At 37.5% G+C, this 27,045-nt stretch overlaps 2 protein-coding genes across 6 annotated transcripts in view; one reads left to right on the forward strand and one right to left on the reverse strand.

Moving 5' to 3' along the window:
• The window catches only part of PPP2R5A (protein phosphatase 2 regulatory subunit B'alpha), a 56,302-nt gene extending 49,834 nt beyond the window's left edge, over positions 1 to 6,468 (forward strand). Inside the window, exons 13-14 of one of the 4 annotated variants that reach the window (XM_087717755.1) lie at positions 1,106 to 1,237; positions 3,733 to 5,132. In XM_087717755.1, coding sequence (XP_087573881.1) covers positions 1,106 to 1,237; positions 3,733 to 3,829 — 229 coding nt within the window. In that variant the 3' untranslated portion in view covers positions 3,830 to 5,132. Of the gene's footprint in view, positions 1 to 1,105; positions 2,615 to 3,732; positions 5,133 to 5,642 lie in introns of those variants that run through there. The other 3 variants (XM_087717756.1, XM_014071206.2, XM_087717757.1) reach the window with 3 other exon arrangements.
• PACC1 (proton activated chloride channel 1) lies at positions 4,155 to 26,275 on the reverse strand. 2 transcript variants are annotated; one of them, XM_087717758.1, is made up of 8 exons: positions 26,029 to 26,275; positions 18,206 to 18,293; positions 15,860 to 16,063; positions 12,518 to 12,672; positions 10,797 to 10,939; positions 7,496 to 7,640; positions 6,368 to 6,472; positions 4,155 to 5,009 (listed from the first exon to the last, which is right to left on the reverse strand). In XM_087717758.1, exons 1-8 carry the CDS (start codon positions 26,062 to 26,064, stop codon positions 4,848 to 4,850), a joined length of 1,038 nt encoding a protein of 345 aa, XP_087573884.1. In that variant the 5' UTR covers positions 26,065 to 26,275; the 3' UTR covers positions 4,155 to 4,847. The 2 variants fall into 2 exon arrangements, with proteins under 2 accessions (XP_087573884.1, XP_087573885.1); XM_087717759.1 differs by lacking the exon at positions 26,029 to 26,275 and adding an exon at positions 25,523 to 25,990.
• Between the last annotated feature and the right edge of the window lie 770 nt (positions 26,276 to 27,045).

Genomic DNA, 27,045 nt, shown 5'->3' on the forward strand with positions numbered 1-27,045 from the left:
TCTGAACATATCCCTACTTATAAGAGAGAGTGAACCTATTGCAGCCACATTATTCTAGGTTGTTTTTTTTTAATTTCCCCCCTTAACAGATTTCAGTTTGTTTTTAATTGAATCATACAGTCAATGTTATATTAAGTGTGGAAAAAATTCTGAAATATCTTGGTCTGGTGTTTTTTTTTTTACATTTCAAAAAACCTAGTATTTTAACAGGGATATATAGACTTTCTTTATCTACTGTATATACTTATGTGGCTTATTCAAGGAGACTATGTTTTAGCAACAAATCCAAACTTTTAAAATCTTTTTAATTTTTTTAAAAAAAGGGAACAGTATGCTCAAGACATACTGTTGTTTCTGGTTTAAGCTTGAGATGTATAGTTTGAAAATTCAATATATAATTTTAGTAGAAACCCCTAAAATTAGAATGTATTAACATAACTTGCTCCATTCTTTGTCTAAGCTGTTTTTGAATAGGAAGATTGGAGAACAGTGTTTGAAAATACCTAAGAAATCCAGCCATAAAGGCTTTTGATATATTTGGAACTGATCTTATTCTAGCATCTTGTCCAATACCAGTTTTGGACTGGCAAAGACAATGTGGCTGCATTCTTTGTCTAAGCTGTTTTGGGATAGGAAGATTAGTTAACAAGCAGTTTAGACATACTGTAATCTAAGCGTCTCCCCCCCCCCCCCCATTATAATGCCAAGAAATGCAGCCTCCTTACTTTAATAGTAATATCTAAGGAAATTATTTGTAGTTTAAAAACAAACTCATTTCAACACTTTTTGACTACTGTATTTTCTAGCACAACAATATACTCAAGGTTATTTATTCACGTAAAACTTTACTTACATTTTCTCATCACCTTTTTATTTTCCCAAACTTTAGGTTCTTATAAATACAGAGACTGGAATGTTAAAAATTTGTTTTCTAGTCCACAACCATGACATTTAACTAGCTCGCTATTTTCTGTACTGATTGGTACCAAACAGGTTCATGCTGTTCAAGTCAGTCTTTATGATATACCGGTATTTAGGATTTCTGATCATCTTTATTAGCTCCGTAGATGCATAGTGATTAAGAATCTTACACTTCTTTTTACAGAGAGAAGAAGAAAGAATTAGAACGTGAAGAACTTTGGCAAAAGCTAGAAGAACTCAGGCTCACCAGAACTTTGTCTAACCAGTCAAGTAATACCTCCTCTTCTCTGACAAATATACCAAATGATAGTGCCAAGTGAGTGCGAAAGCCTCTGTTTGTGAGGCCTACCTTTTCTATACAGCTTTTTTTAAAAAAAAAATATGTAAAATAAAATGCAGAAGAGAAACCTCATCAGTATCTTTGAAATGGCCATCCCACCCACAACATGTAAATGAAATATTTTTGAATTGAAATACAGTAATTGAATGTGATATTATTTACCATAGCATATTGTAAATTTGTTTCTAATCATTGCTATGTTGTCAACTTTTGACATCTCAGAGAAAGGAATTTTATCATCCACGAAGTGTGTGATTTAATTATGGGAATGGTGAAATTTTGACTTGAAGTTTTTTTCTCCTCTTTTTTAAATTGTGTTGCACTTAGGCATAGATGTCAGGTAGCTACATTTTCTCCTTCCTATGTGCTTTTTATAGTGCTGCAGCCTTTGGCTGAGACTCAGGAAGAGATTTCTAGCTTTACTGTATTTCCTGAAATGAAACTGATAATCTAGTATCAAGTTGATGGGATTGACTCCCATGAAGCTTGGTGGGGTTTGCTTCTGAATAAATGTGTATCACTTGAGTTGAATCTTCCCATTACAATATCACAGGTCAGGCTATTTTATAAGAATGTTTAGTTTAAAGAGATTAAGATTCAAAATTATATGAGGGACCTTTTCAAGTAGAAAAGACTTGTTACAGAGGTGGGTAAAGTGGGCTATATAAATGGATATAGAGACAGGGAAAAGGGAGTAAGATCAGTTTAGCTGAGTTGGGCTTCTCCCTCAGATAATTGTAACTTGGACAGGAGTTAGGCTGCATTATGTGTTTTGCTTCAGCAGTTATGTGAGCTCTGAATGAGGAAAGATTGTTAACTTTTAATAAAGAATTATTCATATAGTTCTCACGCTTCCTCTTAGAAAAGATTCAGTAGTCATGTTTCTGTTCCCATAACTAAAAATTGGAACCTATCAATTACACTCTACAGTTCGGAAAATTTTTGTAGAACCTACTCGATCTTGTTTTCCAACTTTTACTTGTGTTTACTCATGCCATGGACAGGGGGTTGGACTAGAAGACCTCTGAGATCCCCTTTGGCCCTATTATTTTATGATTCAACCTGGCCCTGCAGAATGGCCTAGCTGCTCCATTTAAAGCTTAGGCTATGCAATTTGTACGCAGACATGCAAGACAGCTCTTTGTGTTAAAGAAAAAGCAGTGCTTAAGATGGCAAAAAAAAAATGATTCTTAAAAGTTTTGTCTGTTTTTACTTGATCAGTGGGGTGTTCTTTTGCAGATCTTTATATCAGAGTATCATTCCAATCTCTTAAATTTCAGTTGTGTGGAAAATGGTTTTGTATTGAAAGACTGAGGGATTGAGCAGCATTCAATAAAGTCTTTATGTTTGTAATTAGTGCTGTATATTACCATTTTTGTAATTTAATAATTATAAATAGGAAAATGGTTAGATTGATGGGCTATTTTCCAGCAAAATATTTATATTTAATTAAAAAATTTAAATAATAAGATTAAAGCGGGTGGCAATTATCAAACTTGAAATGAAGGTAGTTTGACAAAATAAATGTTGATACTCAAATTTTAGTTAGGCTTTTTGCAGAAATACAACAATGGGTACTACCTGGTGGTGCATGGTCAGTTGTACACATATGGGTGGGATTTTTGTTACTCAGATCTGCTCCAAAGCCCTCCACCCCCCACACATTCCAGACTAATTTTTAGGAGAATGGGATAGAGTGGGAAATTACAGAAGAAAAACCAATTCATTCTACTTAATGAATATTATACATTTTCACATAACATCAAATTGTTATGGCCCTCATCTCCTCTTCACTTTATTGACTAAACAAAACAAGATTCTATCTTTAATGCAGAAGGTATGTTCACACTTTAAAAAAAATGAATGCCTTGCGCATATTCATCTTCATGTCTGCAAATACTTGGAATTAAATATAATGATAGTATTTTGGATTTGTATGGGCAACATTCCAAAATATAAACACAATCATAGACCCAATCATGCTTCACATGATTCAAAATAAAATACTACAGGCTTCACTTTACTTCTACTGCTCCCTCAGAAGGTGGCAGAAAGCTAATGCAGACTTAATGGTTAGCATATTTTAAAGTAATTTTCTTTATCATACCACCATAATCTGCCTGGAGGTTTTAAACAGGAGAAAAAATATTTTAAGTAAATATAAAATTAGTATCTAAACTAAGCTAAACCTTTCTCATTTAAGGAATAATAATCTTTGTAATATTTCATTCTTACATGTGTTTTCTCTTTTTAACGCTTATGGATTTTAAAGTAAGTTATCTATAGGTTTTGGAAGAGTTCTGATTTATATGACAGTATTAATATTTTAAGTAAGTGTAGCACAGAGGTATATTTTATTGAAAAATCTTTAGCATAAGTATTATTTAATAAGAACACTTGATAAAATTCCTGCTTTCAATGTTTTGTTTTGTTTCAGTAAATAATAACTCTTGCTACTGAACTATTTTTAGGTTCATTGTACTGTATTCTATGAACAGAGGAGTAGGCAAACCAAAATGGGCACTTGGCACCATATCCACCCAAATCTGGCAACATATTGTGTCATAGCAAAAGCACTTAAGACTTGTATATCACTTCACAGTGCTTTACAGCCCCCTCTAAGCAGTTTACAGAGTCAGCATATTGCCCCCAACAATCTGGGTCCTCATTTTACCGACCTTGGAAGGATGGAAGGCTGAGTCAACCTTGAGCATGTGAGGATGGAAGGAATCGAACGCCTGGCAATGTGAGCAGAGTTAGCCTGCAATACTGCACCACCACAGCTCTTATAATCTTCACAATGCCTCCAGTTGCCTTCAGGATATCAGTTGTCCTTTTTATAAAAAAAGATTGTACCTACTTTTGCAACTAAAAATCCAACACATAAAAGAGCTGAAATCCAAGAGAGAATATATTATTTCAGTTAGAAATGGTAAGAAATCAAACAGTTATGTCCTACAGCCAACCAATATTGATCAGTCTCTTCAGTCATGCTTTTGAGGTTAGTTCTTAATCAGTGGTATGTTCAATGTACAGTTAGTGCATATAACTTTAACAATGTGTTTTCATCCCTGTGGAGTGTGTTTGTCAGCGCAATAGCTGGAATGTAAGTAATAATGCTGAATCAGAATCCAATAAAGCACTGTTCTCTCTGATTGGCAGTATATCCAGTGGAAAGCCTCGAAGCAAACGTCTTTGTCCCTGAGATGATTAGTCATTGGACTCAATGTTTGGGAACAGGATTAACTAAACCTATTACTGGTAGATACTATATTTTAAATTCCCATTTTTTAAAAAGGAAATCTTAGTTCATCCATACAAATTATTTCTTTTTTACAGGAAGTTAATTCTTTCTCAGGAATATTCTTACCACTAAGTAGCAGCTTGTAAAAGAAATCATATTTGTGGAAAAGACTGGATTTATAAAGAGTCAAATCATTTTCTAAAAGCTCCAAATGTTAAAGTTCAGTCCAACAAAGCAATTTGTCCTTCCATCAATGCAGTTTTCTTGTTGTAACATGGACGTTGGTTTAGTCATCCTAGCTGAGCTTCTCAGTGAAACAGAAATCTGTGAAGCACATTGTTTTCAACTTATATGGTTCAAGGCTTGAGTTTTTCTCTTGAGATGCCGTTTTCGGATTTTTATCATCCATTTCACACTCAGTTTGGCAAAATCGGCTGCTTTAAACAAAGCCAGGAATATACCACACAAAAGAGCAATCATGTTCCAAGGATTTGCAGTGACAATCTATGAAAATAAATTAAAGAAATCATTTAAACTGTTGATTAAAGAATTACTATTTACTTTTTATGACGAAATGTCTTATAATAAAACACTTGGCTTATACCAGTAATAAACATATCAAACTTTTATTTATGGTTACTTCTCCAAACAGACCAAGAGAAAAAGTTGCACTTCAATATTATTTTCCTTGTTACATATTCACATGGCTAAGATTGAGATTTTTTGTTTACAGAACAATATCTAAAACTGGTTTATTTGTCCTGTCTATAGTGATGCTTAAAAGTTGGTGAGCCCTTTTGAATTGTCAATATTGGTGTATGACCTAAAATGTGATCAAATATGTGGCTTTGAATCACTTTCCTTAATAAACAGAAGAACAAATATGTTTTTGACCTATTCGTTTAATTTGGTTCTTTTTAACTAATTTGGGACGTGGGGAGAGGTGATAACATTTTAGGTTATATTTATGCAGAAATAATTGAAAATTCAAAAGGATTTACAAATGTTTAAGCACCAGTGGATACATCTACTTTTAAGATGTAATCAGATATGCATTTTCCATGGAACAAGATGCCATGAAAGCAAAGAAACTTCCTTCTCAACAGAGATGTTACTGCTAAAATGTTGTTTCCATAGATGTCTCTGGAGATTCTCAGTCATCTGGTTGCCAGAGCAGAAGAAGCTTCTTTGACGAGAAGTGAAATGTCTTCAAAGAAAAACCAGAAAGTCTAGTTGCCTCTTGAAAAAAAGCACCTTTGGAACATTATGTTTCTATAGTAATTATATTTCAGATAAGTCATTGTGTAAAGCAGCAATCAAGTTTTTTCTGCCATTACAGCACTCTTCGATAGATCTTCATCTGGGAGTCTACATAAGGTGCAAATTTCTAGCTATTTTGACTGTATTCCAACTACAGATAGTCCTTGACTTACAACCATTCATTGAGTGACCATTCTAGTGAATTATTTATTATTTATGATTATTTTTCACACAACTGTTGCACATCACATGATCAAGATTCAGATGCTTGGCCAATGGTTCTTATGATCACAGGACATTGCAACTGTCATAAATATGATCACCAAAGTCAACAGGGAAGCCAGATTCACTTAATGACTGTGTTACTAACTTAACAACTGCAGTGATTCACTCAACAACTGTGGCAAGTAAGGTCATAAAATGGGGCAACACTTATTTAATAACCGCCTCACTTAGCAGCAGAAATTCTGGGCTCAATTGCGATTGTAAGTCAAGGACTACCCGTACATCATCTTGAAAATAGTGGATGTCCTATTTGTGCTCCCAGTTTATACTTAGGCTCGCACTTTACATCAATGGAAAAATAATCCAAGTTTACTCACATCTTGAACTTCCTGAATAAAAGGATCTTTCCATTCAAACACCACAAAAAATAGCTGGTCAGTGTCAGCTTTTGTCCTTCGTTCAATGTAATTAACCACACTAATCTGAGAAAATAAAGGAAAAAATAGGTAATTGTTCATATATAACATAGCAAAACACACTACTTAAAAAAGCCCAAGAATCCAAATGCCTTAGAAATAATAAAATTGACAGCCTTTGTGCGACTAAGTTGAGAGAAAAATAAGAACCTTACCAAGATTATGTACAAATGAGGCATGCAAACAATCCAGGTTTCTAAAAGATAAAGTAAAATGGGGGAAATTCCCAAAATGGCTGACACATGGACGAAGCCAGCAATAACAATAAAACTTTATTTTTTCAAAAAAGCAAAATGTGAGAGCTAAGGGACAGACAGTACAATGCCATCAAGAATAGCTACACCTTTTTTTCTTTTACAGATAACTGATGGGGAAAATGCTAGAAAAAAGTCTTGAGCAAAAGTCTTAAGGATCAGTAGTTCACAGATCTAATTCCACAAATGTATTTCATTAGGAGTTTAATGGTAGATCATTTTTTTCCCTTTACTATTTGTTGCCTTCAGAATGCAGAAAACTATAGAGGCCAGTAGTTGTCAGGACCAGCTTTACCATTAAGCATTACTATTAATCTGCCCCTTAGGGGCAGATACTGGGGAGTAAGAGAGAACATGCTAGTCTACTGCATCTGAGTGGGGAAACTGTATGCCATCTCAAACATTGTGAAAGATACCATCCTGTTATCAGTGCTGAAGATTAAGTTACCAGTTTAGCTAATTTGTGTAATTCAGAATCGGAGGGGAAATCTAGATTTTGATGTCTGGCATAAAAGTTCCTTAGGAAATCCCTTAATTCCAAGTTAAAATTGTGATTTAAGCATCTAAAGGGGAGATTAGGAAAAACCTACCTACCTTAATACTTTGCTGATTGATACTTATAAATAGCAAAGAAATTCTGCAAAGTCTTCAGTGAGTACTTTTCCAACCTTTAGTTTTTCACAAAACTCAAGACGATATAACCAACAACAGAATCCCAGCTATTTGTACAACAGTAAAAACTGTGTGGTCAGAAAGCCTCTTGAGACATCATTACCTCCTGCCTGAATTCAACTGCCACCAAACCATTTTCTTCTTTAGTTTTCACCAAAGACATTTTGACCCAAGTTCGGAAGCCTCCAGAGAATTTCCAACTGGAATAGGAACTCTCACACACCTTCATAAATTCCGATTTGTTTGGGCTGTAATGGGAAGAAATTTTATGTTTCAACACATTATTATGGTTTACTATGAAGCTTTCTTATTTTGAGGAAGAAAAAAAATGTGTGGTGCTCCTGGCTTTACAGATTGTTGTTTTGACTATCTTCCTTCATTCTCTCATTTCAGGTTTCCGAGCATATTCATAATACTTTTCTTGGAACCTGTTAAGATTACCTATTATCACTTGATTTTTAAAAAAAATACTGTTTTGTGTTATTTGGCAATCTCCATGTTGTAAAGCTTTTCAGTTAAAGCTAAAACATAGTTTAGCTAAAATTAAAATTTCAGTTATATTGTTCTTTAAGGTGAATGAAATGATAACATAATTTTGGCAGCTACTTGCAGCAACAGTCAATACAGAACAGATCAATATTATTTGCACCCTGAGGATGCAAAAGTAAATGGGAATGAATGGGCAACAAATTGCAACGCAAACCACAGGGCTTATTATATATATCAGCACACAAGTACAAATGCTGGTGTTTATATTGTAATATACATTTTACCATTTTCTCATCATTACTGTTTGACTTCACATTTATGGTGAGGATCTGAGGCTAAGAAAATTCTGTCTTGCCCTAAGAACAGCTAATGAGGTTTTAAAGAAATTCAGAATTATAGCATTATTTATCACTTAAACTTCAGTTATGCCTCAAAATCTTTCCTAGGGCTTTCCAGACATTTTGGTCCTACAATTCCCCTTACTCCGAGGCAAGCTGAACGCTGGTGAAACTGAGCCTTTACCCCAGAACCTGTGGAGGAATCCATTCTGGGTAGAGCTGCTATATACACTTATTCAGCATCATCATTTTAGCCATTGTCTATCCACTGCAGGATGAAAGCCTCTTCCACATGTTTCCAACCAATATGGTCCTGAGCTTCCTTTTGCCAATTGAGCCCACAATACTTGCTATTGTCAATCCATCTTCTTTTAAGGCTCTGATGAGTGCTTTTTATCAAGTGGAATCCATTCTATGACTGACTTGGTCCATCTGCCATCAGTTCATATGTGTGTGTGTGTGTGTGTGTAGATATAAGATATAATTCCCCTGAAGTTAAAGGAGGTTGATTTCTGAGCACACAAATAATGCACTTTGGTTGGTATGCAGCATCAATACCTAAGCCTGAATGGTTTTGAATTGCATATTATACCAGTTTGCTGGTCTTTGACTTTTCTCCAGGCATAAAGGCCTATCCTGCTATTGTTTGTGGGGAAAACAAACAAATTCCTCCTTCACAGGATCATGTTAAAAAATTCCATTGAAAATATTTTTTTTTAAAATCCAGGCACACATGGATTTAATTTTTCAAATTGATTGAATGAACAATGAATGCATGAATGAATGCTGGAAGGATTAAGCTTCCTATTCCCATGCAGAGTACATTGGACTATCATGCATTTCAGGTAGAGTGAGTAAAATATGGAAGTAGAAGTTTATATAATGTTTAATTTAACCTTTTGTTCTTTAGAACTTGAGTGTGCGCGTGCATGCATATATCAAAAATCTTAGAACTTTGCAATCTTCCAAATACATTAGCAAAATTAGTTCCAAGCTCACCTTGGAAAGTGCAATGTAACCATGAGACTATCACACAAACCTGAGCTTTTCTTATGGCCGAAAAGCCACAGTCAGTGCGAAATGTTATCAGGTAGAAAGCTTGCAGCTATAAATATATAAAGCTGCCTTTCTGAAGGTGAACTTGTTTCCTGTTTGAAAATACATGTCCTCTAATGATATGCAGGTCCTTTCTAGTTTTCAACCCTGCCTGAAAGGACAAATTTAACTGGTAGCAGCAATAGCAGGGGATAAAGTTCAGTTAAAATTACACATCAGGCACAAATATATGAAAATGAAACGTAAAAATACTGATTTTATGGATTATAAATCAGTTTTGGAATTTTAACAGTTTTGAAATATGTTCAAACAAGCCCAATAGAAAAAGTTTGAGGCAACTTTGTCTTTTCACACAGTGATACTCAAAAGCCAGCTGTACAGGTAACAGGGTTATCCTCAATGCATTTCACTTCTGAAATTTTTCAGTTCACTTATGGATCATTCTACATTCAAATTCAACACTGTCCCCATTTCGTTCTTTTAAAAATAGAACTGTTTTTCTAACTTGCTTCCGACTCTCTTCCCATACCACATTAAATAAATGTTAGCTCTTCTTTTGTATTCCTAATCTATTGAACTGCTGCTTACTTCAAGAAATGCTGGAAGCAAAACGCTTTAATTTGAGGGCCTGGCATTCTTCCTTCCTCATCACTATTATATTTAGGTTTCTTCAAAACAAGAGGTTTGTAGCAGGGAATCAAGGTGACTTATGTTTCTTCCATCTATTTTATATCACAATACTATAAAGTTGAGCTGAGACATGATTTGCTGTACAGTGGCCAGAGCTTTAGATTCCCAATTATTATACCAACAATCCCCCCCCCCTTTCTAAAGTAGGTTGCAGAAGAAAAATGGGAATAAATTAGCAGTGGATTTGCACGCTTAATTGACTAAATAATATGCCTATTGTATCTTTCTCTAACCAGCGTGCCCCAAGATCAGTGGTGGGATTCAACGTTTTTTACTACCGGTTCTGTGGATGTGGCTTGATGGGCGTGGTATGGCTTGATGGGCATGACAGGGGAAGGATACTGTAAAATCTCCATCTCCACCCCACTCCAGGGGAAGGTAACTGCAAAATCCCCATTTCATCCTGATCAGCTGGAACTCAGGAGGCAGAGAATAGATGGGGGCAGGGCGAGTCAGAGGTGGTTTATTGGTTCTCCGAACCATTTGTTGGTTCTCCGAACCATTCGAAATTTCCACTACCGGTTCTCCAGAACTGGTCAGAACCAGCTGAAAACCACCTCTGCCCAAGATGTATATAACCGTTGATGAGGATTGTGAAAGTTGTAGAGTACAGATTTGGAAGATTCCCAAGAGAAAAGATATAACTTAGCATAAGTAACTGAGGAGCTATTAGATCTGCTCGTTCATATCTGATTCTTTGGTGAATCTTGGAATCTTACTAAAAAAAGATCTTCACAGTCATGAATTTGCCCAATCTTTTTATGTCATACTAGTCTTAAACATATAGTACCTTTACTTTCTGATGTGACTGAAAATTAACGGGGGATGTACCTGTTGAGAAAATCTTGAAATGAAGAAAAAAGAAGATAATCTATCGCACTGAAATCCTGATCAGTCTCATTCAGATGAAACTGCATGAAGACCAATTCCCGTTTCTTCACATTTTGGGGTCCTTTGACAATCACAGCATATTTCTATAAGGAGGAAAAAATGGACGTGTGAGAAGCTTTTTCTTTTATATGGATGTAAATATTACGGGTTTAATCAAGACAATTTAAGATAGTCCTGACCCTATAATCTATTCACTTACCAACATTCAGAAAAATAATACTCCAAAGCATTCCATTGTTTATATTAATTACAACTGGCTAGATCTAAATTTAGACAAATGATACTGACAGATAGGGATTTCCCCTCTTGTCTCCCTACCCCATAGTAATTTTCATAATACCTACTTCCTGTGCGTTACATGATCAGCAAACTGTGAAGAGAGAAGGCAGAGGAGGCCCCTTCTCTCAGCTGAGTGGTTGTCCCAATAAGATGATCTGCCTTTATTCATTCCTTTCATTTATAGCAACCCCTGATTCTTTGCACAGCATTTGAAAAAGGTGGTGATAAGAACTACACTTCCATCGCTATGGCAGAACATGTACTTTTAAGATAAGCCAGCATTATAGAAAGATTCATAAAACACACACTCACAGATATGTGAATTGGCACACCAGCTAGTCCTATTCTACAAAAATTAATGTTTATAGACCTTATCCATTGCACATATAATAGATACATAAAACAATATGGATTCTGCACAGAAGAATCTTATTGTTCCAGGCTTATTTTAAATATTAAGCATATAGCTGGGGGAGGATGTGGCCAACAGACACAGCCAGGGAGGCACCAGGTGTTATGGACACATTTATGCAAATATTTCTATTGCTGAAGCTTACTTCTAAGTACATGTAAGTCCCAGCTTTCTTACAGCCAATGGCTACCTGCAGTAGTGAGGACTGCTAAGACTGAGTTATTACTATAGTACAAATTGCAAAGACTGAAGACTGCCAAGAAGGGATTTGGTTTTTTATTCCCTTCTTTAGAAGCCCAGTTTTAATTCCAAAGAGTGTCCCTTTAAAACATTTACTTACCAGGTGTCTGCAGGAGAGACACCTGGTTAGTAAGTGTTATTTGCCCAATGAGGGCAAATAGCAAAAGCAGCAATGTATCATGTGATACAAGCGCTACAACTTTTGAACATGTCTTGTTGTGTCTTCACACAAAGAGGTGGAATTTGTATCACTATTGTGCTTCTGTCATTTTGATGGAAGTGCTGTGTCCTGCACATGCTTTTAATACTAGTAAACAGGTAGATCATATAGACCTCTGGGAAAAGACTTTGTTCATCTTAGCTTTATTCAAATCACTATAATTAGTATAGCATAATACTGCTATAGCAGTGTTAATGCTGCAGCATAAAATTATGTTCCAAATTGTTTTGCATCAAGAGCGTGTTATGCCTGTGTTGCTTTCTAAAACAATGTAAAGTGCTGATTTAGGATCTGACATTTTGAGCAATTGCTTAAATTGATAGGAACCTTTGTGGCCACTAAGGTCAGCAAGAGAAGCCCTCAAAGATGCCTGTGTTCTCCTGCTTTGCTTCTAGTTATATGCTCTATGAGTAGGAAAGTGCAGTATGACTATCATACTAGCTCCTGTTTTGTCTGAGGCATCTCCACTATGCACACAGTGGACTTTATTTTATGTTCTTTAATTATTACCTTGGTTGCATTAGTAAATGGATCTGTGTAGTTGATTCTCTGGGTAATGCAATCAATTTTCCCTGGCTGGCCTGGGTTGACCAAAGGTGGAATGTAATCGTAGAAGTGATGCTTGCAGGTTAGCAGTTCAGCCTTGCCTGGGTAGAGGGCAATACCTATTTTAGAAAAACAGTTTCACATTTGAAATCAATGGAACCAGTCCAGATGTCCTGCCAAGCCCATGGATAACTATGTAAGCAAACAATATTGCCATTATCCATAATGCAAAATGTAATATGGTAAATGGGGAGATCTTTAAGCTAACGTGAAGGATCATAGTACAAAATCCATTCTCGGCCAAAACATTTCAGAGGGACCATTCAGTTCAATAGCACAGCACAGGCTCTATGTCCAAAGATTAACCACCTGCATTTCTAAAGGAAAGTCTCTGTCCAATATGCTTAGAACTACTGATAGTCTAGAGGGGAGATAAATGAATAGCACAACAGTATGAAGCTGCAATTCAAAATACCATTACTTGTCCCATAAGTGAACATGTGAATCAGTCAAACATAAGAGAAGAAACAAATGGGTACACTTGAGACTATTTTGAAGTAAAAATCTGACACTAATGGGACCAGCCACTGAGACACAAATCTGCTTTTAGCTATATAGCCCTGTCCAAGATTCTACTGCTTAGTCATATTGAAGTGCAACTGACTCCAGTCAGGTTCTCACACCCAAGTGAGTGAGGATACTGCTGGCCTGCTTTGCCCAAAGCATTACATTATACCAAAAATATAAATCCAGCTTTGATACCCATATTATTGTGGCTAGTTCAACAAATGTTGCCACACTGCTATGGATGCATCTACAACATGAATATGTACTCATTGCAAAATGTTAGTATCCCTTTATGTTGCTTATATGTCAAAGAATTGTATGACTATATTGATCAATTGTGGAAATAGATACATAGTTTATATGGACACTGAATGAAATATGAATCCCTTTAGAACAGTGTTTCTCAACCTTAGTGACTTTAAGTCCTGTGGACTTCAACTCCCAGAATTCCCCAGCCAGGACTTAAAGTCACCAAGACTGAGAAACACTGCCTTAGAATAAAATGGAGTAAAATGTTGGGGATAGGTTTTTCAAGACAGATAGAATGAAATATTGAGAATTAACATGGAGCTTGCATTATAGAAAGCTAATGAAATGGGTTTTCAACACACCAACTTCTGGAATATAGTGAGGTAAGAGTGCAAATATTATTGTGCTGCCCTCTCCTCTCACCCTAGATATAAATACACATACTGGGTTTACCCATTGTGCTACACTATGATTTGGTGTATAATGCCCTTGTGTGGAGTGGATAAATGTCACACTTACAGGAACTGTTTTCTAATTAGAAGCTGTAGATTCATTAATCAAATCAGAATTAAAGAATTCTGGGCATAGGTTCCGATTATCAGAAATAAATGGAGAAGACAGATAATGTGCCAAAATTCCACTACTGGTAAACCTAAGTTTTCTTCAATTCCTATAGTTTAAGATACTTAGTATAACAATTCACAAATCTTTACTAATCAAGTGGAAACCCCCAGGTATCTATCAGATGATCCAGTCACAGTTGCTGCCTACCCCTTTAATACAAGCACATTAAGAGCAGGCCTTTGGATCCCACTACATGTAATGTCTCCTCATCCAACTGAGACTCTTTGCAGATCACGCGGTAGAGATCACGCGGTAAAATTAACACAATTCTGGAGGCTCCACAGAGAGGAAGATGAGATTAGAACACTGTTCTCACCTCACAAGAAAACTACAATGAATGAGAATATCCAAACACAGAGCTGATGGAGAAGAATCTTCTCTTCCTCAACAATCCTGCCCTAGAGCAGATCCTACAGTACATTACAATTCATCTTCCATAAATCTATGGTATTTTATATGAATTGTTGGAGAAAAAAGATGCTATGACCAGAGTTTCACTGTTGCAGCTCACTAACGTAAACAAAACTTTATTACACATTTCTGCTAAATGGCCTCTGTGCTATTCAGAAGGACAACTCATGACTACAACATGACTTTAATCCAGTAATGTTTGGCACAGAAGCTTCTATTAAAGAATTGTTCCACAGGGAGATAATGGGTACATTATTCATTGTTCCTCAGGACTGGCTGTCTTGACTATGACTGATGGATTGATTAGATTTCATTAGTTCTGGAAGGTGCATGTTGCCTGTCCCCAAATAAAACAACCTGCTTGACGCAAGGAAGGGAAAGGCAATTGTATGTGGTTCCCAACCCATTCTACAGCCTCAAAAGTCTGCAAAATTCCCATTATGGGTGGGATCACTTCTTCATTCCCCTTAATGAAAACCCACATATAGATATGTGAAATTTCTGGCAAGTTGAACAAAAGGCCTTCAGTTTTAACACATGCTGGAAATTTAAGCATGTTTGATCAAGAAAATGCCATCTTATTGCTCCTGTGTTTCCAGGAATTTTTGAAGGCCTTTAAAAAAATAATTAAGTCCATCCTATTGCTAAAACCTTAAAAAAAGCTGTGATAGTGAAATAACGTTAGGTTGGATTCACACAATAATACTGAGTCACAGTGTAATCTATGTTTTGGTTTACTTCTTATTGTTGTTATAATATAAACCATCATGTCAATCCTGTCTTCTGGGGACTACAGGAACAAGTCCATGTGGTTTTCTTGGCAACATTTTTTGAAGTGACTCACTCTCATCTCCTTCCTAAGGCTGAGAAAGAGTGGCTGGTCCAATGTCACCTTGCCTAAGGCTGGAATAGAACTCACAGTCTCCTGGCTTCTAATCCAATGCCTTTAACCATTCTATCAAAGTGGCTCTTTGACTTTAAAAGATGGGTAAAACCATAAATTGTGATTTATAAAATACTGTTTATGTGTGAATCAGGCCATTGTGGCTTGTTCAAGAAATCTTAATGAAAACCATAGTTTAACGCAGCAATTCTGTTATAGAATACAAAAGTGTAAATTTGCATAATATTGCTCTATTCATTGATACATTTCCACCCCAAACTTCTGAATTTCCAATGCCTTCAACAGAATTTGCAGAATTACAGCTCCCAGAATTCCTTCACAGAAACTTCACCTTTATAAAGATAGCATAATATGTACTGCATAAATTTAGATTTAAGCCACCGAGAATTGCTTTATCGAGGAGATGGGCAGGATTTAATTTAATAAAGAAAAAAGCCCCAAATAAATGGCAGTTAAGATGAATAGCAGTAATGGCAAACTTCTAATTCCAAGGATAACTGCAGATGCTATCTGATTCCCAAGAAAATATGTTCTCCATCCTCTGGTCTTACCAGGAGCATCGTAAGAGTGCACTTCCTTGAATGAGACGGACATCACTGGATGCTTGAGTTTTTCCCTAAAGTCAGCAATGGTTTGATAGGCCAAAAAAATGGCCACTGCCATAAGCACCAAATATATGAAGAGAAGTATTACGGAGAAGACGTTCTTCAGGCAGGACTTGCTGAAATGCACTGAAGGGCTGCCACCATCTAGGACTAAATATAATATTAATTTGAAAATGAAATTTATTTATTTAGCATATGGAATACAATGTCAGGGAAATCTACAAATGCTAGACCCAATGCAGTCCTGACAGCCTAAATTGCTATTTCGTTCTGCTCGACACTTGTGTTGTTAGCCTTTGTGCACTGCAGGTGGCAAACTAGTTTGAGCTGACTAGCCTCACTCAGGTTACTGGCTTTTCCTGGCTCCTCCAGATTCGCCTCACCTCCTGTCTCGTGTTGCATTGTATTGCAGGCCCAGCACCTGCTTCTGTTTCCTGCACACACAAATGCAGCTCGGTTTCTAACTACTTGCAATATTGCATGCTTTCAAACTGCTGGGTGAGCAGGAGCTGAGGAACGAGCAGTGGAAGCTCATGTCATCTCACAGAGCCAGGCTCGAACCGCCAGAGTGTGGACCATTTTTAGTCCACAGTTCCAGTGAGATTAAGCTATTATGCCACTGCAGTATCTAATGGACTCTTGTGAAAGAGGCTAGTTTCAAAACTCTGAATCTAATGGAGAGTATTTGGAAAGTCAGATCCTATTTTCTTCTTGCATAGCAAGAATGTAGAAAGGAATCAAACAATTGTTTTGCTTTTTTTTTAAAGAACTTTTTAAATCTTTTTATTCTCTCACACACTATTTTAAGTGTACATTCACATAATTGTTATTCTTCTTTATATTTATCATTCTTATACATTTATTATTTCATTCAATAGGTTATAATATATAGTTTGGGTTGCTTTATTTACCATCCTTTCCTCCTGTTGTAACACCACCTTATTTTCCCTTTCTTTTCTCCCTCCCTCCCTTCTCTACTTCCTTCCTTCCTCCTCTCCTTCCCCTTCCTTCTTACCTTACCCTTCTCCTACTCTTCCTCTTCCCCTTATTCCCCTCTCTCCTTCTCTTCCTCTCCCTTCCATCCTCCTCTCCTTACTTCTTTCTTCTTTCCCCTATCTTCCTTTCCTTCTCTCCTCCCCTCTCTCTTTTCTATTATTGTAGGTGTCTCTTTCAGGTCTCAGTTTATGTTTCCTTGGGATGGTATTTCTGCAAACCCAAATATAATTTGATATCATTTCTTATTCCCTTACCTTCGCTAATCTATCCTAACTATATCCCTCCATTTATGTCTCACTCTTAGATATATACTTATATATTTAATATTTTCTTTTCTGTTTTCCCATTCTTCCCCCCCTTTTCCATTTAACAGTGCATCATCTGGGTTCTATATCTTCTTCCTACTTTCTTTTATAGTTTCTTTTCTCTAGCCAATTATAAAATCTTCCCCATGTCTTGAAGTACTCCGATTCCTCTTTATCCTTTATTTTCATTGTCAACCTATTCATCTCTGCACAATTGTTTTGCTTTTGAAGCAGCATTTTTTAGCATCCAAGGCCACAGGGAACATGTCATTCATGCAATTATTTCATTACAGATGGTGGATCTAGAAGTTTCACATCTTTAAAAAGAGACCTTTTAAATATTGGGTTGTTATTTTTAAAGCAATAAATCTGTCCAAGACTTCTTTCTTTAAATCTATGGAAAACCATGCCCTTGTTACATGCTGAAAAAAGGGATGCAGGGCAGTGGTGAATGACATTTGCTATGCAATATTTTGGATTAAATTCCCAAAAGATGTTTCTCAGCATATAGTGTGTGAATTGTTGTAGGTGTCTACAACAATTTAAAGCAGCTACCTGTTTTCATGGGATACCATTGCTGCCATACGATTCTAGAATGCAGCTGTTTAAATAGTTGCAGACAAGCTACTCCAGTTGGGCCTTCAAAAGGTGTGAAGAATTATATAATCCTATTGTCTACCACTGATGTAGAGATTAGTTTTCTCCACACTTCCTTTGAGCATCTGAGTACAGTATTCCTGGTGTGTGTGTATGCTACCACAAGCAGAACGTTCATTGTAAAGGAGACCCTTCCCTCACCTTATAGCTTATAATATATCTGTTGAATAGTCCAGTAATCTACCTGTCTTTCACAAATAGCAACTCTCTCTTGATACTTTGGAGAGATATCACTGCTTTGAGTATTACTTGTCAATCTATCTAACAATATCTGACAAGAGCTTAAGATGTTCCATTGTAAATTATTCAGTTTGACAAGCTCAGAAGGCCTCACCTGGAAGGATGGCTGAACTGGTATCTTCTTTATCCTCTTCATCTAATGGTTCAGAATTTGCAGATCCACACTCCATATCTTCATTTAGCTGCAAACAGAATTACAGCTGCTCAGAGTACTGTGGTTGGCATATTACTGGGCTCAAATTAAATATTAGCTATCTCAATAGACCATTCTTATTCTGGCCACTTCGTATCTTATAGATCATGCCTAAAACATACATGCATTACAAACAGCTTGTTGAAACATGGAATGGGTGATCTTGGGTTTATGATGGATTAACACTGACCCCTGTGAAAAAAAGAAAAGTTTCTTTGACTCTTAGGAAGTATAAATTTGTCTTACTAAATATGCATCACTTTAGCCCCAGTTGTGAAGAGGCAAAGCTAGAAAATATTTGGATTTCTTAGATTATACAACTGAGTACACTTTAACCTCATGGTTTAATTGCTACATCCAAAATTCAATTTCTCACTGAACTACAGAGTTCTCAGGGTAACTTTGGCCCAGTTACTCACTTCTTCAATGCCGCTGTTTTTATATTTCATTTCAAATGACCACAATAAAAAATGGCCAAAGACTTTGTCATGCATCAATATACGCTAGAAGCTTTCTTGTTCTGTCCCTCAAAACTTATGGCTCAAGCTGTCAAGATGATTTTTGTCAATTCGTCAGTTTGTCATGTCTAACAATCCAATCTCAAGAACTGGATGAAAATAAAAGAAGGAATCTCAGGAAAACAAATCTAGCTTTCCTTTGATTTAACCAGCTGAATCATAATATAGTATCTCCCATTCTCCACTGTAAAATTGGGCTATTTTAAAATGATGTTTTTGCAAATGTTTTAAAAGGCTCTACTTACTACCACATTTCAACTTGATTTTCCATGAGACAGGAATAGGAAATTGCTACATGGATAAGTCTCACTCCAGAGCAAGAGGCACTGAACTCCAACAAATGCCCCACAAAGATTTCATTTCCTTTTCTAGGCTGCTTGCTGGGATTGTATTACTTCTGAGGGTTTGTGGCTTGTTCAGGTGAAAGCAGGAATTCTGCTGATGTAGCAATTGTTAGGCTTCCCAATCAGAGCTTCACATTAAATCACATTGTCAGCCCTCAGGCGCCATCCAGGGGGAACCTATCCATCACCATGCCCGCTCGGCCATGCTTACACACCACTAATGCTGCCACATTGATGTTGCCTCTCATGTTGATTGAGCCTGTAGCTGCATGTGGCTCTTCTACTCGGGTGCAACCGCCTACTCTGATGTAACTCTTTTGCTGGGATGCAGCTAACCAGGAAAGAGGCTATGACACTGAGTGGAGGTGTGGCTGAGGGTGTGGCTCATGTGATTGATGATGGTGGGTGGGTGTCATCTGGGTGGAGCTGGGTAGGGTAATGGTATATATATGGGTGATGGTGTTAACTTGGTTAGAACTGACTTGGATTTGATTACCTTTGTATCATTGTCATTTAGTGCTGGTTATCATGTAGTTTCTTAGATAGATATAAAAGTTTTTCACCAAACAAACTGAATTTCTGTTTGTATCAGTGGTGGGTTTCAAAAATTGTTCGAACCTATTCTGTGGGTGTGGCCTCCTTTGTGGGAGTGCTTGCCGCCCATGTGACCGGATGGGAGTGGCTTTCTGCCCATGTGACCGGATATGAAGATGCCGACGACACTTGTCAGAACTACCTTAAATTACCTCACACACAGCACTGGCATGCAGAAGAATATGATGTAAACTTGTTTTTTAAAAGGCATCTTTGGTTTGCGTTAAAACAACTTCAACATATGCAATGTTCTGATTGCACCACAAACACAGTAGTCATCCTTACCTTTCACAGAGGCACTGAGTTTTATAAATATGAGCATGATAGTGTAGAATAATCATATCCAAGGACCAGTGGTGGGTTTCAAAAAAATTTGGAACCTCTTCTGTAGGTGTGGCCTGCTTTCCGGGTCCACTGCTGGAACCTCTTCTAACCTGTAGATTTGACGAACCGGTTCTACCGAATAGGTGCAAACTGGTAGGAACCCACCTCTGGTTTGTATGCAACGTGAACGCCGGAATGTGACACCCATCTTACCAGCACTTTATCATCCAGCTCATCACCTTGACTTGAGTTGGCAGAAGCCTCATAGACACAGAGCCATCAAGGCATAAAGATATCTAAGGATCTGATGGATTTTATAGTTTCTGGGGGCCATAACTAGACTGTTTTAGGAACCATCCATGAGACTGGCCATACCTTCATCTGGGATTTGCCTTGGAGTGGAGAAGCTGATGTATTGGAGTTCCCAGAAGTGATGTCTTGTCATGAATGGATCAGTATCTAGTCAAATAGAGCATGGCCTCCTCTCTGAAGACAGAGTTCAGAGTTCCCTCCATCTCCAGAAGTTAATGATCTAACTGGATTTGAAGTAGCTCTGGGGAATGTTTCTGATATCTGATCAATCATTCTAGCATCCATTTAGTTAAGTGTTCCAGATATTGTATGGTAGTTCTGTCCTGTTTCAGAAACAAAAATGCCCCATGGTATATGGAGTACATGTGGGAAATGGAGCAGAGAGGCCAGCAGCTTAAACAACAGTACAATTTTGAAATGGATACAACTGAACATAATATAAGTACCATTACAAAGTATGTGGTAAATACATCAGAGAGGAAAAAAAGTAAAATACTGCATATAATCCCATGCACACAGAATTGGCCAGTTGAACTTTTAAGGGCTGCCAGGTAGAAGATATAGCTTTTGTTGCTAGTAATGGCCTCCTATTGTTTTATGAAGAATTCCCAGGGTTCTTCATGAGTAATAGTATACCCATACTGGGCTTAATAATGCTTAAAATGTCCAATCTACCATCTAATAAGATCTGTGTGAATTTGTCCCACTGCTGATTTGTACAGGAAATGAATAAAGTACTTCAATTTATTCACATTGCAACTTCCTTTTTAGATTCCTTCTATAGCTGACCAATGATCTTAGATTAAGATCTCTCTACAGCAGAAGGGTTCCTCTTTCCTTAAAAGAGAATATGGGGAAGATGTTACTTGACAAACTACCTCCAAACTGGATTGATTTTAATGACAATAAATATTCCTGGCTTGTCTAACGTTCTATATTTAAGCAAGCGAATAGAAAAATCAATGATCCTTTTGAAGATATGGATTATGTAGATCCTTTCCAGTCTCAATTCAGACCTAGTTGTGGCACAGAGATGGTTTCCATTAACCCCAAATTTCGGATTGTCTTTTTAAGTATTTCTAGAAAGTGGCACTGAACATACCTATTGAGTCCCAATATTTCATCTTGTTTCCCATGTTATTCAGTAATTGTATGAAGTTATTTGGAAGGATCATGCCTGATTTAATACCAGTTGCAACTGGCATGTTGAAGATCCTCAAGTGTATTACATTTTTCTTACAAGCTCAGTATTGATGTTTTAAACACTATCAGGTGTAAGGGACTGAATAGGAGAGAAACATAATTCAGTCAAGACAAGTTGTGGCTGATTCCTGGAATGGATTTCAAACTTTAAGTGAAATACCTGTTCTGGATGGAACACACTCCCACTTATGGAAAATATTTGCCATCTGGGAATTGTCTTAGATCTAGCATTGACCTATGTAACATTTGCATAATGTTGGAGGCCCCACATCGGTAACCCATGCACTAGTAGCTCAAGGTTGGATTATTACAATGAGCTTTTTATATGTAGCTCCGGAAGACAGTTCAGAAATTGTAGCTGGTTCAGAATGCAACAGCGCATATGTGACCTTGCTTGCTTGTTGAACTCCAGTGCAATGCATTTATACTTTACTGTATAAATCTTGACATGATTTAGATCCAGATGGTTAGGCACAGCCCCCCCTTTTTTTGCAGATCCTGCTAGATCAACATGATAGAACAATCCGCCCTTAGAATGACAACAGAGCGCCTACGTATAATAGCTTAGGAGGAGGAATAACACTGATCTCCAATTGCTTTCAATGGCATGATGGGTGGACCACAAATTTAATATGAACTAAATAAATAAATCTTCACACTTAAGGCCTTTTAGATGTGTAGAATTGTTTTTATGCCCTTGGTCATACTGCATGGCAGTTAATTAAAACAAAAAGAGTAAGCTGCCTAGAATCATTGGAGAGAGCAACATCTGCTGAATCATTGCCATGAGATGTGGCCCCCACAGCCATCAAATATTGCTCAGTACTGCTTCAGTGTAAGAGCAACCCTTGGATTCAGCATATTATTCACTCTATTCCATTTCCCCCCATCACCATCCTTCTGTTTTCCACCCCTAGCCTCCTTGTAAGCTTCCCAAATGCATCTGGTTAGATCTAATCAGACCAGAATGCTGGAATTTAAAAAAGCTCTTCTTAGATTCTTGTAAGGGTTTTTTAAATCTTTGCTTGGATTCGTGGGTTTATATCACCACTATAAATCAGGCACAAATAACAAGTGGCATTTATATCATGAATATTATTTTTTATTATTAATTGCCAATGAGAAGATCTAACATGGTCTCTTTAATTTTGAGTTTCCATTTATTTAATTCTCAGCTTCAGTGGAAGAAAAACTGGAATTTCCTTTCAATCAATTATGGATTAGGACTGGTGTTCTGGGGGATTCACAGGAAATATATTCCATGTAACTTGGGAGGCTCACTTTATTTGTTAATAAACGTGCACTGGCTCAAACCTCAGCCCACTTTCCCATTTACAAGCATGTAAGAAAAACACAGATCTCCTTTTATCTTTAAAGGTTTAAAGGGAGAGTAAATGTTATTTCTTTTCCATTCATCTCAGCCACAAACTCAATAGCCTATCACTTCCCCATTCCATTTTTCAACCATTACTTCTTTTTTTTAATGTTGCCTAACAATATTTTCAGTTTGCCTAGTTCATTCTTTATCCTTTAAGTTATCTTGTTGATTAAAAATGAATTCCAAATTAGTTCTCTTCTTTGCAAGTGTTCAAGAACTCCTAACCTAACCAAAATTCAGAAAATGATGAGTGCTGGGCCATAGAATCCTTTGAATCTTGACACCGATGGCTGCTTCTAGTTACCTCACAGTCTGTGCTCTTATGACACTTACATCCCTGCTTCTGTAGCCAAAACTTAAGGAACCCTCAAGGTTTACAAAAGAAAACTCAAAAACCTTTCCCTTCTCTGAGGCCCTGTTCCTCTGAGAAAGAGCTCAGTAGAGAGATTCAGTGGGAACATAACAACAATGTCAGCTGGGGAGAAAACTCAGGATGAAAGATGAAGAAGAAAAGATGCTTGCAACTCATATGGAATCCCAAACAGGCTGTTCCAAACTGCAACCACAATTTGTTGTAGCAGCCTTTTGTAAAAGAAATGAATATTCTTCAACTACGCTCCCGATTGAAGACAACGATTTTTCCTCAGTATGTGAATATAAAAGCTGCAACAAAATGGCCAACTTGTTTATGGATTAAATTTATTCTGTAAAACCATCTGGTGTTTAAGGTGTTACAAAACGTTTTGGTTTCCCTGTCAAAGATTTAAGAAACTAAACTTGCCACAATTAGCAGCTTTTCCTAAACTGATGCTACCCAGAGATACCCGATTACAACTCCATCAGCCAAGCCAGTCTGCTGATTGACTGATGGGAGTGGTAATCCAGAGCACCTGGACAGTGTCCTCTTAAGGAAAGCTGCTCTTTAGGCTGAAGAAGCAGGAAAGCAGACTTATGATTGCAGCAGCTGATTTATTGAAATGCAAAACAAGAAGCCTCAGACTCTGTCATGGTGACCAGCAGAGAATTTGTCAGCACAACTCAGTCTGATCAAGCCAAGCAAATGCAAACACACAGCCAATTTCCGGAGCTTTCTAAAAATGCATTTGAAAGTGTCTGTCTGTCTAGGCTTGTTTATCTCGACAACCAGCAGTACTCTCTCTCCTTCCTTTTCCTGCCTATTTACTGGCACACAGGTCTGCCAAGCAGAGATGCAGCAACTTAAAAGCTGTTCCATGCAAAAGGCAGCACAATGGTTTTTTTCCCTTTAAAATATGCTCAGAGAAATAAAACACTAAGCAATCATTAGAATTAAGAACAAAAGCAAAGTTAAAATTAGTGCTTTAAGCCAGCTTCTTTTATTGTGAAAATCCAAAGGAAAGGAGAGGGTAAATTTAAATTCTGTGAGACTGAAGAGTGAAACTGATGTACTGTATAACAAAAGCAGCCTCAACTATGTTAGGTAACATATGGATAACATCTCCTTGCAATATTACTGAAGTAGTCTTTCTAAGTCCAGTGTCCTCCAGATCTGTTGACCTACAACAAGCCTGTCAAACTGGCAGTTGCGGGCCAGATATGTCACCTGCAGGCCATGCCCATCCCAGCTCTGCAAAGGCACAAAATGTCACTATATGTGACATTTCAGCTCATGACGCGGTTGAGTTTGACCCCTGTGATCTACAATCTCCATCAGTCATGGAAAAGGGGAAATGAGTATAAAATCCTCAAACTCACTGGGGACTTACTTCTGAGTAAACAGATAATGAGAACCAACATGGGTTAGTTTCTTGGTATCCTTGAATTATTGCCTGATAGTGGCAGTTACATATAATTTTCCAAAGTGTTCTTCAAATGGTACACATGCAGTGCTTAAAGAAGACATATTGAAATTTGTTGACTTCCACATAATCAGAACGTGTTCAAAAAGCTTCAAGAAGAGTTTTGGAAGACTCTAAAGCCTGGATATTGGTCTCATTTTAGTCGCATAATTAAAACTTCTAATATATATATATTTAGTTTTTCCTAAATCCTACTATTTAAAGTTCTTCCTGGAGGAGCAAATATATTAGTCTGATATCACAAAGCAGCAGTAACAACAAAAATCTTAAGGCATCTGTACAATTAATATTTAACTATGACACAACCTTTTGTAGGTAAAAAAAGCCCCCGTAAGCTAAAATTCTCTGGAAGTTGAAATCCATCCATCTTAACGTTGCCAAGATTGAAAACAAAACAGTGTACACTATCTTTGAAGAAGGGGTGCCAAAGTTACAGGCACTGAGTCACTCTGGATGGTGAGACAGGTGGCATATAAATTTAATAAATAAAATCCAAATACAGCTTCCAGAGCTTTTTAAAATGCTGTTGGAGGGAGGGAGGGAAGGAAAAGGCTCAGGTCAGGAAAGCCTATTTCTGAATTCTTGCCATCTTGCCTTAAAAATTGCTTTAAATTCTTGGGAGGGGGGGGAGAGAAATAACCTAATACAATCCAGTCCTACTAATCTTTAGTACGAAGAAAAACTCCCAACTTCAGTGGGCTTGTTACCATGTATTAAAATTCTGCATTAACAGGAGTCCCGTCCACAGCCAGTTTGTTCAAAGGGCATCCTCTCCGGCTGCATGGAGCTCTGCAAGGGTTTGAGCTGGTCTCTCCTTAAATTGTGCGAGCTGGACTCGCTTAAACTCGGCATTCCGATGCATCCACAGCGGCAACGCTGAGGATACACATGTAGCGTAAAGGGGCACACTATGCATATCTGCCCTAAGGCATCCCTTTGTCTACTACGACACCCACAGGATTGTACTGTTACTTTGGAGTAAGTCTCGTTGAAGTTTGGCAGGACTTCCTTCCGAAGTTTACATTGTGGTTGCTGTTGCTTGCTTGCCAATGACCGTGCAAAGGCACGGTCTCTTCGGTGCAGGCTGGCGTTGTTTCTCGACGCCGCCAAGCTGTAACCTTAAGCGCCGATCTCATACAAAGCCTCGCCTGCAGGCACCTGGTATCAGCAGAGTGCAAATACTGCGCCTCCCTCCCCGCTTTTCTCCCAATACCTCTTGATAAGATGACGAGCTCTCTTGTCTAATCATGGCACCGGCGAAAAGAAAGCGCAGGGGAGAATCGGATCAAACAGCGGCATCTATTAAGAGAAAGCGGGGAGGAAATCGAAGCAGCAGGCATCGAAGAGTCAGCGCCGCTACATGATCCGATCAATAGCGCAAGCGCATGTAACGCACCGACTCCACAAGGTGTCGCTAGATTATCTTCTTCCACCGCTCTGGCCATTACTCCTATGACGTACTGCTGACACCGGTTGCGGAACAGAAGTCGAAGCAGAAAGGCTGCTGGGAGATGTAGTTTATTATCAAGTATAGAGGTATCTGGCGGCTCAAGCAGCTTTACCCTTGACCGGATACTGTTCGGCCGGGTTAGCCCATTTAGGAAATAGGTCGAATTGTATGAAGAATGCAAGCGGGAAGTACATTGGTTATATCTAAGAGCTGCAACAAGCTGAGTGAGCGGTATCCGTTTACAGTATATGATGAAACACAATTTTATTAGGACAGTTTTAATAACCCGTTAATTATTTTAATTATTGTGCACAAGGTTGCAGATAGACTTGGAAGCATTCCTTGGTAAACAGGAGTTACATCAAACCCTCAATAAATAGAAAGCAAGTTATTGTTAAAACGCATCCTTAATAGTGAAATGTGGCTATCATTAGGACTAGCATACCTCAAAATGTATAACGTCCGGTAATAACCATACCTGGGCTGCAGAGTAGCACACAGCAGCAAAGAAAGTTTCCTTTAACATGACACATGAATTCTGGAGAGTATTGTCAGTTCTCTTGACTGGTAGTATTCCTGCTAGCAGTGGTAGCAGCGGCTGCCTCTTTGTTATTATATACCTCACTATAAAAGTAATAATGACTCATTGTAATCACTTAAAGCCACTTGTTGCATAAAGATCTTCTGTGTATACAGCATGGTGGTTTCCAGATCTGAAGCCATGATCATACATGATCTGGCTTGGTTTGCAGTGTTTGAAGAGTTAATAAGAGACAAGCA

The sequence above is a fragment of the Thamnophis sirtalis genome, unplaced genomic scaffold, assembly GCF_051295495.1.
Source record: "Thamnophis sirtalis isolate CommonGarterSnake01/CBP01778 unplaced genomic scaffold, rThaSir2_p1.2 scaffold_6, whole genome shotgun sequence".
NCBI classification, from domain to species: domain Eukaryota; kingdom Metazoa; phylum Chordata; class Lepidosauria; order Squamata; family Natricidae; genus Thamnophis; species Thamnophis sirtalis.

Bases quoted from the DNA above. Each gene is read 5' to 3' on its own strand.
- PACC1 (XM_087717758.1), bottom strand. From the start codon at position 26,064: ATGATTAGACAAGAGAGCTCGTCATCTTATCAAGAG. The intron at 16,064-18,205 runs GTGAGGCCTTCT...TATTATATTTAG, and splicing joins CAGTTCAGCCATCCTTCCAG to TCCTAGATGGTGGCAGCCCT. The intron at 6,473-7,495 runs GTAATGATGTCT...TTATTTTCTCAG, and splicing joins CAGTTGAATTCAGGCAGGAG to ATTAGTGTGGTTAATTACAT.